General features: G+C 36.2%; 2 protein-coding genes across 2 annotated transcripts; one reads left to right on the top strand and one right to left on the bottom strand.

The window, feature by feature from the left end:
• Positions 1–211: 211 nt before the first annotated feature.
• LOC136972455 (GTPase-activating protein skywalker-like) lies at positions 212–5,360 on the top strand. Its single transcript, XM_067267052.1, has 4 exons — positions 212–508; positions 590–748; positions 820–1,043; positions 3,406–5,360. The coding sequence occupies exons 2-4, from the start codon at positions 692–694 to the stop codon at positions 3,539–3,541; spliced, it is 417 nt and encodes a 138-aa protein (XP_067123153.1). The 5' UTR covers positions 212–508; positions 590–691; the 3' UTR covers positions 3,542–5,360.
• LOC136972453 (peptidyl-prolyl cis-trans isomerase NIMA-interacting 4-like) lies at positions 4,695–11,538 on the bottom strand (the record flags this gene model as incomplete). Its single annotated transcript, XM_067267049.1, has 3 exons — positions 4,695–4,909; positions 11,295–11,414; positions 11,502–11,538. Coding segments are annotated over 3 exons (316 nt in total), but the record flags the coding sequence as incomplete, so codon positions are not given.
• Between the last annotated feature and the right edge of the window lie 1,821 nt (positions 11,539–13,359).

Below are 13,359 nucleotides of genomic sequence, written 5' to 3'. Positions count from 1 at the left end.
ACAGGTTCAAATCTAATCTAAACCATCGTTATACCGTATCGGATAACGTGGATTGGAGTTGTGACGGGCCTTAATATGGCCAAACCTAGAGTTAATTAATCAATTTATCAAAAATTGTAAAAACAACAACTGCAAACAAAAACAAACCCCCATTGTTTAGTAATGTAACCACTCTATTGAACTATTTTTGTGTTTTATATTGTTTAAATATATTATAATAATTCATTTTTATTGATTACTACTTATTAATTTGAAAATTACAGCACTTGTTTTATAGATACAATTTTAAGGGTAATTTTGAATTACCAGTTTTCTATTGTCCGTATTATATTACTTTTAAATGTCATATATAAGCTTTTAAACAAATTTTTATAATTTATTATTTTACGTCTTTATTTATACACGTTCTTTTAATGTTTTATGTAGGAAACCGATAAACGGAAAAGCATGTCCCGTAGGAACGGCTCCCCTCGGCAGGTTTATTTCGGACATACTGTCTCAAGAACAGGTCAGACTTTGTAATTAACACGCAGCTACTTAAATTAACTTTATGGGAAAGAGAGAAAATGTTTTGTTTTAAAATTCTTAGATTGCAATTCTTTGGAGTTGGTTGCCTTCGAGAATAACTATTCTCACGCCTCAACTAGTATATTCGTCGAACGAACACGGCTGCTGTCTTACTGCATTTTACATGAAGGTCGACTCATGGGAACCCACAATACTTATCATAAAGACAAATAAAAACGAGGTGAGACTATACTCATAAAATCGTAAAGATTATTTGAACAATAAAAGATTCATATGCGATTTTTAACGTAGGTCTTCGGAGCTTATTGTTCCAGCGATTGGGCCACTAGACACAAGCAGGATAACCAAGGGAATCGACAAAGATATTTCGGAACGGGAGAATCGTTTCTCTACAGTTTTTCACCTAATCCTATAAAATATCCTTGGATAGGATTGGAAAATCACGAAAATCATTTAACTCCTGCCCAACAACTGTTTATGTGCGCTTCTAATTCGATGATCTGCATAGGATCGGGGTAAGAATTTCTTCTTTAACAATTGTATATTTTTTTTGTTTCTCTGTGTAATAGAGTTATTGTTATTTTAAGTCTTTTTTATTTAAATTTCCTGCCTCATAAGATACAAACCATAATTTAGCAAAGATATTTAGCAGATTCTGGAAGGATAACGCAGTCAATATTTGCATTTTAGCTTAGTAGACACTTTACGTAAGCAGAACTTAACAAATTAAAATTATGGGACTCATTGATGCTGTTTTTTTTTTATCAGTAAGCATATTTATTCTAATAAACGTTAATGTAAGCTTGGTTGATATTTATTAACTGAAGAATTGTTCATAGTTACAAATCAAGAAACAAAGGACATACTATAAGGTTGCTTACAAACTGATATGACACTATTTTTTTTTAGCATAGTTTTAAGACACAAGTAACTGCATTAAGCATTAAGACATGCATGTAATAGCATGTAATAGCATTAAGACACAAGTAACTGTAAATGTAATTTTTAGAAACATTAACAAATGGTTTATACATTAAATGTAGTAAATATACTTTACAGGGAAAAACAGCAACTATTTTGTTGCAAAATGATAAGGCCATCCCTTTTAATATCCAGTAAACAAACTTAAATACATAATTGCACATGCTTTTCAGAAGCTTGTACAATGTACAGATGTTCATGCAGTGATATTTGCCTTCTTCAATGTTGTTGTACTATTTATCACTGGCATATGGTACTGCGCAAGATTCACCATAGGGTTTAAGCTTGGCAAATTGGCTAGCTGTTCTGTAACCTAAACTCCACTTTCCAAGTAAACTTTGGTGACATTTCAGCCGGAGAATGAAACCATAAATGCTGCAGTTACCTTCCTAAATGGCAAAAGGTTCTCTTTTAAAAGGTCAATAGCTTTCATTTGACTTACAAGGAATGCGAGATTTGTTTTACCACAGCCACCTCGCACTGTCACTTAGAAAAATATGGTTCCCGTTTTCTAAAATTGCGTTGGTAAAATGCCAAGCCATCGGGACCATTTCCATTTCTTCTCGTCACTAAAGACGACTCTCCTCCATTCGTTCTTCCAAGATACGTATTCTTTTGCCCAGGTCACTCTTCTGTTCTTGCGATGTTCTTCAAATTAAGGTGGTTGTATTTTCTTTTTGCATTTAAGGATTTGGTCACAATTATACACAAGTCTACATTATCAAGAGTTATACAATTGTCCTGTAATCCAGATGACAAGAAATGTTCCATCAGAATTGAGTTTCATAACAACTCTTCTCTCTCGTCTACCAGACAACTTTTTATCCCAAATAATTTCCGAGTTTCAAAAAGTTACTTACCACGCATAGAGTATGACCAAACCTTCTTGCTGTTTCTCAACCTTTTTCTCATTGCAGATTGGTAAAATTATCCATAATTTTATGCGGACCAGTAATTAAATAAGCATAAATCGATTATTGCGTGCGATACATTTACATACGCTTATCTAGAGTTACTATAATACTTTGTTAGGTAAAATAACTCTAGATTACTATTTAAATGGTACTCGTAATCAACTGTGTGGTCAAGTTTTTTTGTGGTGTTAATGAAGCTAACTTTAGTTTAAAATTACACTTCAAGAACTTGTTTTTCTGGAAAATTTCACGAAAATATCTCATTACCTAATTTGCACATTAACTCGGTACGACACAAATGGAGAACTTTTACAAACGGGAGGGTGGTTGTCCTATTTTGCAAATGAGAACGTCTTGTTTCTTTTTCCTCATAAACATTACAAAATATAAAAGATATTTGTTACCATTTCTATAAAAATTAAACCTGTACTTGTGCTTTTCATAAAAATAAATTTTTAAAAACATAATGGTTATTTCAATTTTGCAACTGCGCTTATTTGTTTTCCAGTGCAAAATGATTAAGCTAAGTTTAACGTACCATACCAGGTGGTTCAGAGTTTATTCTTTTGACCAACGGTTTGGCTTTTATATATAAATAAAACAAATATAAATGGCTACATATGAAATATTTTAAACTGTAATTTGGATCAGTCAGTCTAAAGAATACGATATCACAGTTACTGTACTGCCCTAAGGGACTTTGGGTGGAACCAAATTGAAATTAATCAGAAAAGGAATAGGAATGCTTGTTTTTTAAACGATAAGTTTTGTAATTATAACATACAAATTTCCTACTCCTGTCTGGCCATTAAGGTATGGGATATATTTTTCCTCCTAAAAATCTGCCTCAAAAAGTATCTTATAAGTTGGGAAATATTTTTTTTTTTTAACAATAATTAGCAATTTTTATATGGTGTAATGACTGTTTTGTTCCCCACTGGATTAATTTGAATGCTAAAGAGTTATTTATATTTATATCTAGAGAAGGACAGGGTCTGTGGCTCGACGAATCCCTGACATACGGAAGGACAGAAACCTGCGCCACCTTTAATAACGACCCGCTATGCAGCACCAACGACTTTACTTGCACTTTTGTGGAAGTATTCGGATTCAAATAGATAGATAAATCTTAGTTTTTTACATTTGTATACACACATCTTTTGCTGTAAAGTATCATTCTTTAATTATTTGAATATGATTTCTTTTCATATACATTGTTAAAAAATTGAGATTATCTACAAAGCATTATATATAGTTTCTCCCCCCTTCCTTGTTATCGGTGATATATACTCATTCCAATGTTAATTATATTTTTTGACAAATGATTATAGAACTTTGATTATAGAGATTAATAACGTTAAGGCTGTAAACCGTGCACATGCCAAACATTCAATCTTGATATATAAAAAGCCGTGAATTATTTTATAACTTTGAATGTAATACGCAAATCTGCAGTCTGTAGAAAACTGTGTCGTTACAGATTGTTCATAATTGTCGTTCGAATATATATAAATTATGTATATTAGTTATAGCCGAAATGGTACTTTCTACGGTCGTTCCGACCCTCTGTTGTTTTTCTCGCTACATACATACATACATTTTTTCTGTAAATATAATTTTTTTTAAATAATTATGTAAAGTGAATGTTGATGTTTTATAGTTAACTCATTTTATTACAAAAGAAAATATTTTGTAATTAATATAGATGTATACAGTTGTTGCATTTTGTGATGCTATATTTAAAAACTTAGCCATATTTATATCGAACGTTCCTTTGAGGGACGATACATTCTAGTCATAGTCACAGAATGTTCCTTTGTGTTTACTGCTTATTATTTGTAATCACTAAGTGATCGGAAAGAAAAATCAAACGGCAACGAGTCCGTTGTATCGACGGTTTTGTGCCGCGGGACGCCTCCGCGAGAGAAACTTTAGTTATCGACAAGGTGATTTTTGCGCATGCGAGGTTACATTATTATACCGATGCCTAATTAACGTAATTGTATTTTGCCCGTTAATTTCTTTCAAATTATTTATAAACTTGTTAACCTTTCAAAATTTCTAGAAGTTTGCATAGTAATTATCTGAGAGCCGTAACCGTTATGCTTATTGTTGGAATATTCTCCGAACGTGCGGAGCGGTCGGCTCCGTCTTCTACACGGGCGCTTAATGAACGTAAGCGGTTTACTTTGTTTTCGAACTGTAATTATAAATCGTAACACTAATTTTTGTAATTGTGCCACAAACAAAATGGAACAAACAATACGTAAATTATTGTGGAAAAAATAAATATATATATATATTGTACTAAACAATTTTGCATGATGTTATTTTTTTCCTTCGACCATAATTATGTGGTATCCAAATTTAGTCTTGACGGGGGGATCCGTGTACGTCGGATTCTGTAGGGTGCTGACGGGCAGTGCAAATGCGGCGTCCTGAAAAGGTCCGACCATGCTGCCTCTCGTCATCCATCCCAGATCGCCCTGAAATTTAATAAAATAAATTATCAAAAACCGAACGGGAAAAATTTGTAAATCCGTGGGTCGGAGGTATAGGACACTATGTCACATTTATTAAATTTTACAGGAGATCAGTTTGAAGGTGTTTTACTGTGTTCTCCCCGAATTATCTTGCCTGTTAATAGCACCGCCGTAACGAAATTTTGTCAGTTTACACTTTCGACATTACGTATCACGTTGCTTCACACGTAATGTACTTTATTTTGTACTGATTTTATGGATATATAATGGACATGGTATTGTATACCTCTCGTAAACATGTTGCATTATATGACACAGTGTTCTTGGTATTTAAGAAATAATATTACTCAGCCACATTAATTTCATTGTAAAAATATATTACATGAACAGGACGTTACTCACATTGTGGTGTAACTTGCTGTAAGAAAATAAATGTCACATTTTGTCCTAAATCTCATCTATGTCTTCTTTGTATTACTTGTATGTTCTAAGTTTTTATAAAATGCATGGCAAACTGAAGGGACATATGGCAATAGCGCCATTAAATCATTATATTTCTGCCGAGAAATAGATTTTGGGACATCTGAGAGTTGGTTCAAATCTGCTGGAAATTTAAGTCCACGTCTGCGCAACCTAACAAAGTCGGCCCATTTGTCGTCACCATCAAAAGATGTTTTGAAATACAGAATTCCCACGTTTTGCCATTTCACTAGCAATTGCACACACTTCGATAGAAAAAATGGCCGTTTTTCAATATCCATTTTCCTACGAACGAGGGGAGTGCTTGCAGAGTCTTTTGCAGCATACAGTGAATTGAAACTTTTAATATCTTGAAGTTCCATATTATGAACAATGTACTTGCTGGAAGTTTGTCTTACCAGTTGTTGCCAGTCCCAGAATGTTGAAATGCTCACATAATTCAGTTTCTTCCATCCGTTTCCTCTCTATCAACACACGAACACTGTCAGCCTCCATATGGGTATGATCTTTTAGTAGAAACTTCTGAGTTATGGTCTTAATTTGTGGATACTTATGCAGTAACCAGAAAAACACATTATAATATTCACATGCTTATTTTGTCCATAGCTGTCCAATGTGATTTCTTCCACGTCACTGTCAGGTAAGACACTATCATTTCCGCCTCACCCTCGTTTTGACTCATCCCACATCACACAGTGAACTGAGGAATCAGATGCATCATACGAGGTAAAATTTAAGGCCCAAAGCTTCCTTTTATAGAAACTAATACTATTTGATGTGAGTTTGGATTCATAATTCTTAACTCTTACCAAACACTCACTGGAGATAACATGTAAAACTGACTGGACTGAACTTAGTTCGTGCTAATGCCATCAGACTGTCATAAGTATACAACACGATGTCCAGATAGAGGTATAGAACACCAAGTGAAAGTGGACTTGGTGTTATTTAACAGCACCATAACTCAGCCAATATTTGATGTAAGACATAGTGTTGTATAACTCTGGGTAGAGGACAAGAAACCCATTCGATTGTGCCAATAACCTCATTTTGGCCAAAAGTGGACAGTGTCCTATACCTCTGACCCACAGAAATATACAAATAAAAACCCCATTTTCTGGGAATTGTACAGTTTCAATTACAACCCAAGAGTAATTGAAGTAAATCAAACAGTTCTTTGTCAGTCAACAAAAAATACTATCATAAGAATTTATTAAACAATTTTTCATACCCGTATGTGTGGCTATGAAAAGTGACCCACGACCCATGAAAATGACCCATGACTTACACGAAAACATAATGAATATTTCTTGCTAGTGTTTCTACATTTCTTCACATTTAGGATTTTATTATCCAAAGCAACAGACCGAGTAAAATGTTACAAAATCGTTCTTTCTAGATTGGAGACTTGGTCACATTTGAAAATCCCTACCATAGAAAAAAGTAAATTTATTGGACAAAATAAAATCAGTATAGTAGAGCATCAATTATCCGAATACCGATCGACTGAAACGTCGGTTAACCGAAAGTGTTCCGGTCGGCAAATTCAAATTTTCGCTAGTGCTCTAGCACCGCAATATTTGACTACTCCAATATTATTTTTGTCGGTGTGCACGTTTTAGCTGGCAGCATTGGCACGACTAGGAGAGGGTACGTAAGGACACGCCAGTATTTGAATGAGGCTTTTCTCCCATCGTAAGTGGTGAGTTTTGCTTGTTTTGTGTGGTGTTTTCGTCAGAATGTGCGTCGTGCCGAATCGGAATGTTTTTGATACTAGATTAACTTCCGACATATAAAAAAAATAATTTTTACCGATACAATAGCCACGATGATTATTTAAAAAAATTTTTGTTAGGCTTAACATCGACGAAAATTCAACACAAAGCGACATGCAACGAAGAAAAACATCAACACTGGATAGGTTAATATATTTTTTCATACACGATCAGTTATCCGAAAACCCCAGTCTCCAAGTTGTTTTGGATAATCGATGCTCTACTGTAGTATAAAAAAACCTTGTAATCCGTTATATATACACACACCGAGGAGGAGACATTGGAATTAAATGAAAGTTAATGCAGCACGTGGGCAATTTACCAAGAGGGATGCCTCCCGGGAGGTCTTTTATGGAAATCGCCCTTATTTAGGTGTTACAAACGTGAAGAGAACCTGGAAAACTCTACAGATCGAGGTGTGAAATCACAATCGACTACAACGTTCGGTGGTTTTATCCACTTAGCTGCCGGTCGTGCCAACTAGTGTAGGCACAAAATTGGTTTTCAGTAAACCATGGTTTCAGAATAAACCAGAAACCAGTTCTGAACAAAATAAAATTGTTATCAATGTGTTTACTTGCTTTCTTGACTTTCGCTTGCAGTAAATATGCTTGGATGTAGTATCACGAGTAGTACCGACCAAGTTGCCATTCCCTCTTTTCTCGGGCACGTTGCCAATCCCATTTTGGGCTAGGCCCATCCGCAACGAGAATAATTGCGACCGACTATATAGTCACAACTTTACCCCTATTCTCTATCAATGAATGTTATAGAAGTAACGTCCCGGGTAAAGTCGATAAAGGTAATGATAATTATTTACGTTAAAACCATTATGCATTTTCTGCAAGAAGAATAAGTTATGCAGAAACATGTCGGAGATGCCAGGTGGTTTAGGCAAGTGCTATTTTGATGTAGCCACACAAGCGAGTAAAGTCAAAGCAAAGTCGTGACTCACTTTGTATCCACTATCCAACATACTGTTACTTGACGACAAGGTTAAGCAATGGTGTCTCAAACAGTACACACTTCATAAGTAGTTCTATGATTTCTTTTGTTTATAGTACTTTTTATATGGGTTGCCCGAAAAATTGTTTCAGAAATGTCTATCAAATATCGCCTGTTTTTTATAAAAAAAAAAATTAAAACACATAATGACCTTAATGTAATCGAGCAATTATTTATTATCAATTCATTACCATGCAGTAGGTGGATGCGAAATATTGTCATTGGAAACACTCCATTTCTCTTGCATGTGACTAAAAAATCCAGTCTTGCAGGAGCCTTAGTGAGGCTCACTATTGTCTTCCGATAACAATTAGTCGGCATCACTGATCAATATAGCTTCCACACGCACACCAGGGTGTGTATAATAAATAAAATTTAACCTACTCGAGCCTCTAACTGATGTGAAAAATAAATAAATTCGAAGAAACAAACGTTCTCTGAACACCTCGTGTGTTCTTCATCAGGTAAATAGCTGGATTCCTTATTCCAGAACACTGTTACAAAATTTTAAAATAAAATCGAACAACGATAGTTCGATTGTGCAGTGTCCACTGCGCAAGCGTTGTAGCTGTCTTGTTCCCCGCCGTTCAGATTCACATTTACTCTTCTTGTATGCGTTTAGTTTCTTATATGATGCAATATTCTTACGTTTAATGTTACATGCCCCTGTTCATCCTCCAATTACAAGTAAATCCTTAAGAATCATTATGCAATAAGGCATAAGGCCTGCCAAGCAAACGACAGCCATTTCCTCCCGGGAATTAATGCACGCAGATGTAGTGTGCACCTTATATATCTCTATTGCTTCTAGCCATTTGACTTGGTCCATCCGTGTTGTTTTGACTATTAACGCTGCCCCTGCGAAGTCCACCGTAATGCCCAAGTCAGAAGCATACACTGAGAGTGACTTGGTAGCTCTGTTGTATTGTATATATCTGCTTTGTGTTCTCTTATTCTGATCCCCATCAAGCGTTTCGTTGATCCTATGTAGATCAAATTCCTATTGAATCTTTCATCCCTCACCAGGATTCAATAAATGCCTGGCAATTTAATCGGGTCAGATGGGTCCTTTCCATTACGTAACATGTCAGACATAGTTGGGCCTCTCCTGTATGCAATGATGACCTTAGGTCTTTTGGCGATAGCTGTGTATATAGATATCAAAACGGGGTTGAATGTAAGTGATATCCTTTCAATATCGATACCTTGGTTGTCACCCTGTGCTGTCGTAGAGGTGTTGTGGGACATTAGTGCTCTTTTGTGGCACTAATTCATGGAATAAGATTGTGGTAGCCGTGCATATTGGCAATCCTCTCAATGTGGGTTAACTCCTCCCTAAGTGCCTCTTAAGTAGATGAATGAGTGTATGCTCTTCTAATCAATGATCTAAAAGCGGCTACTTTGTATTGAAATGGATCACACGAGTCACTCGGGATGTATGTGGGCTTGCACATGTTTTATGATAGACGGTAGTGTGGATGTTGGGTCCCTCAATCCTGATATCCACATCTAAGAAATGGACATTAGTGTCGCTGTGTTGATCTACTTCGAGTGACAGCCCATAGGGATTATCATTCATCGCTTCCACGAATCGTGCCAAGTTTGGTGTTGTTTTCCATATAATAACATCGTCATCTATGTATTGTCTGTACAGGATAATGTCTTGCATGAATCTCGGAAGGGTCCTGGACTCGAGTTGTCTCACCACTAACTCACATAAATCTCCGATAAAGAAGACCAAAAGATCAATTATTTATTGTGATGTCATCACAATGCCAGGCTGCAATTTTTAATTTACTTAATTTAAAATATATGCTCTCCACCTCAACTTAGCAGTGTCTTACCCCTGTACATCATACTTTTCCCATTAGCAATAGAGGCATGCTAGTCATCTGTCTAACTCCATCCAAGGAAAAATTTTTGAATTGAAATAACACAACTTCCGGTTTGCATCAGAAGTTTGTATATAATTAATTGGAGCCTCCTGCCCCTAACTTTCCACATCTGGGGACCTATTCTAAGTTGTATCATTAAGCTAACGAATGTGAAAAAATCTAGTTTCTATCAAAACTACGTGGTTGGCATTTAATTAACTGTGAAAATGCTGTTCTGTGCCATATGTTTTTGGTTCTGATAGCCACATGTGATAACTAAGCTTTTCTTATTGATCATTCTCGAGCTACCATTAGGAACATAACAAAAACTAAAAAAACAAGGCGACTTTATGCGTAAGATGATTGACGACGCAAATCTCAGTTTCATCTTTGAGGTAATGATTTTTGGCCGAATGACACACACTTTATAGAACTCTATCATCTTCCGAAGCCATTACTATTACATTTATGCAACGAATTACGAGAAAAGCTAGAGCTGAAGTATTTTAACTAATAGAGAGGTTGCGCCCGAAGTTTTCAATGCGAAAATGTGTATGTCGAACGTTCTTTGCCGCCATCTTATAAGCCTAGAAGTTTGACAATGGTGTTTGGAATGTCAAGCACGATTCCGTCGACATTCTAAACTCCACTGTCAAACTTTTAGGCTTACGGGAAGGGGCGCCAAACGTCCAACGTACACGTTTTCACTTCAAAAACGAGACCTGCAACTTCTCTAATATCTTGAAAAAGACGACTCGTAGTTCGCCGATTGCATCATTCCTTCTTTGACAACATTTTAGCTACAAAAATTTGACTTATGTTGGTACGCAACAATACTAAAAACACACACTTTGCTTCGAAAATGGCAAGTGCAGTCACACGACAAAAAACCATTAACTAAATTAGGTTAATTACAGTGTAATGGCCATCGATAGCACCAAACCCAGATGCATCCCAACCGATTACCCGTAGCAAAACCTACTTAGCATGGAGCAGAGAATAGAGATTCATCTAAGGTTCATTAACTGCTAAAGAGACTTATCGAATGTTCTGCGCATCGCTTTCGTCAAGTTATAGGAAGAACTCGGAATAGGTCCCCCGGTCTCGGCTTTCATCTACCTATCCGTTCTAGAGATTACAGAAGGACGGATGACCAGACATGCAAATGGATGACAGTGAGAATTTAGTCTACAATTTTTGAAATTGTAATCCAATAATTACCAAGATAACAACATAGAAATTTAAACAACATACTCCCTGTCTAGCTTTATCTTCACTATATTGTGATGCTACTTCATTAAACTTCATTCCAGACTTTAATTTTTCCATTGCTTCTAAGGCTTTCGATTGCTTTTCGCATAAAATGTGCCTCACCTATTTAACGAGCAAATCTACTCTGTCATAACTTTATTTAGAAATAATAAAATAATTTCATATAAAACGTTACGTTATTAAACCGACCTTAACTGCATTACCGCTTCCTTGCTTTTTTGAGAACCTTTGGAAAAAGATTCTTCTTTAACATCCTTAGGTTTTGCTCCCCCGCTACCTTTCCCTTTCGGCATTCTTTACGTTAATTTCAAAAATCTAAAAGAGAAAACAATTCTACGCTGCGAAACGATTCCTGTTCACACACGTGGTTGCTTTCCCGCAATGTTCGTTTCAGTGTTGCCAACTTCGATCATAAAAATAATGAATTATTATTATTTTTTTAACGTCGTTTGAAAAAGTTTAATTCGCACAAAATTTCATTTACAATAAAATATTAAATATTTTTAAAATCTTTACGTTATAAAATTATATATTAAAAAAAAAATTGCACGAGACGGCTCGCTGGTATCGCTCGCTCTGCCGTATCTTCCCTCTGCGGTTTTTCTCCCTTCCAAATTCATCGCCGGATTTGATTTGAGCCAAAGAAACTCCACAATGTGGCCAAATCTACGACGGATACAAAGAAGCATCTTAGGGCAACTCCCTGTCTAGCTTTATCTTCACTATATTGTGATGCTACTTCTGGTACATCACAACTTCTGGTACATCAAAGCAACATCACCTTGATACACAAAGAGGACAACGTAAACATTGCAGATGTGACGGAGGGAAAAGTCCTATCTTTCGGCCCAAAAAAAAGGCCCTCTTAGTACTCGTAAGGCACTAAGAGGGCCGAAATACTAAATAATGGAATAAAGGAATGCAAAACACGGGAAATCGTCGAGGAGGGGTGCCTCTCGGAAAGGACTTTATGTTAAAAATTGGCCTCTTGTAGCTTATAACGGGGATCTCCAATTTTTTTCTGAGAAGGTCCATGCGAGCCGTAAAAGACAAGTCTGAATACAATTTACTTTTGAATTGCGACTTGAAATTAAATTGTAATGAGAAAAAAGGAACAAAGCAACACCGAAATAAATTGTAATGCTTCTAAGAAGGAAGCATTCACGCTTCATTGTTATACTGAAACATACATTAGAGCTACATTGAAATAATCGTAATTATAGAGTTCATACACTCCCATCATAATTATGTCGGTTATCTACTTCACTTTCAGTAGATTTTATAAAAAGATATCAATAAAACAAATTTTCTTACAGGAAATACTAGCGAAGTTGAGGCCGAAGTTTTAAACGCGAAAACGTGTACGTCGGACGTTCGGCGCCGCTTTCCTGTAAGCCTACGAGTTTGACAATGGCGTTTGGAATGTCAGTGGAATATTGAAAAGGATTACCGCCCTATCAGCCTACTCCCTGTTCTGGGAAAGGTATTGGACGGCCTACTCATAGGACGTATCAACTGGCATTTGGCCAGCCACAACCTCATGCAGAAGAGCCAATATGGTTTCCGACCAGGTAGCTCAACGGTCACTGCTATTAATAGTGTCACTAGTTTTGTGGAAGAAACATGGGACCAGGGCAAGCATGCATTGTTGATCAGTGTTGATTTCCAAAAGGCATTTGATAACCTCTGGTGGCCGTCAGTCAAAAACAGGCTGAGGGATACCAATTGCCCAAGAAATATTTACAACCTCTGACCTGGATAACTACTTAACGGATAGGAAAGCTGGATACTTATCTAATGGGCTCAATATTGTTAAAAAGGTGAACCGGGGATGTCCACAAGGCTCTCGTAGTGGTCCGGGCTTATGGAACCTAGCCTACGGCGATCTGCTCCAAACACTTCCAAGTACACAAGATATTAGGCTCCAAGGTTTTGTAGGTAATACGATCATAATGATTAAGCATCAAAATTGCAATATTTTACAAAGTAAAGGCAATGAAATCCTCCATGAGGTTTACAATTGGAGCGAGAAGCATAAGCTTCCTAT

This window comes from Centruroides vittatus, unplaced genomic scaffold (assembly GCF_030686945.1).
Source record: "Centruroides vittatus isolate TY-2023 unplaced genomic scaffold, ASM3068694v2 contig_2900, whole genome shotgun sequence".
In the NCBI taxonomy this organism is placed as follows: domain Eukaryota; kingdom Metazoa; phylum Arthropoda; class Arachnida; order Scorpiones; family Buthidae; genus Centruroides; species Centruroides vittatus.
This window is presented reverse-complemented; position numbering and strand designations above follow the sequence as displayed.

Coding starts and splice junctions, on each gene's coding strand:
- LOC136972455 (XM_067267052.1), top strand. CDS start 692: ATGAAGGTCGACTCATGGGAACCCACAATACTTATCATAAAGACAAAT. Junction 749..819: donor TAAAGACAAATAAAAACGAG/GTGAGACTATAC, acceptor TTTTTAACGTAG/GTCTTCGGAGCTTATTGTTC. Junction 1,044..3,405: donor ATGATCTGCATAGGATCGGG/GTAAGAATTTCT, acceptor ATTTATATCTAG/AGAAGGACAGGGTCTGTGGC.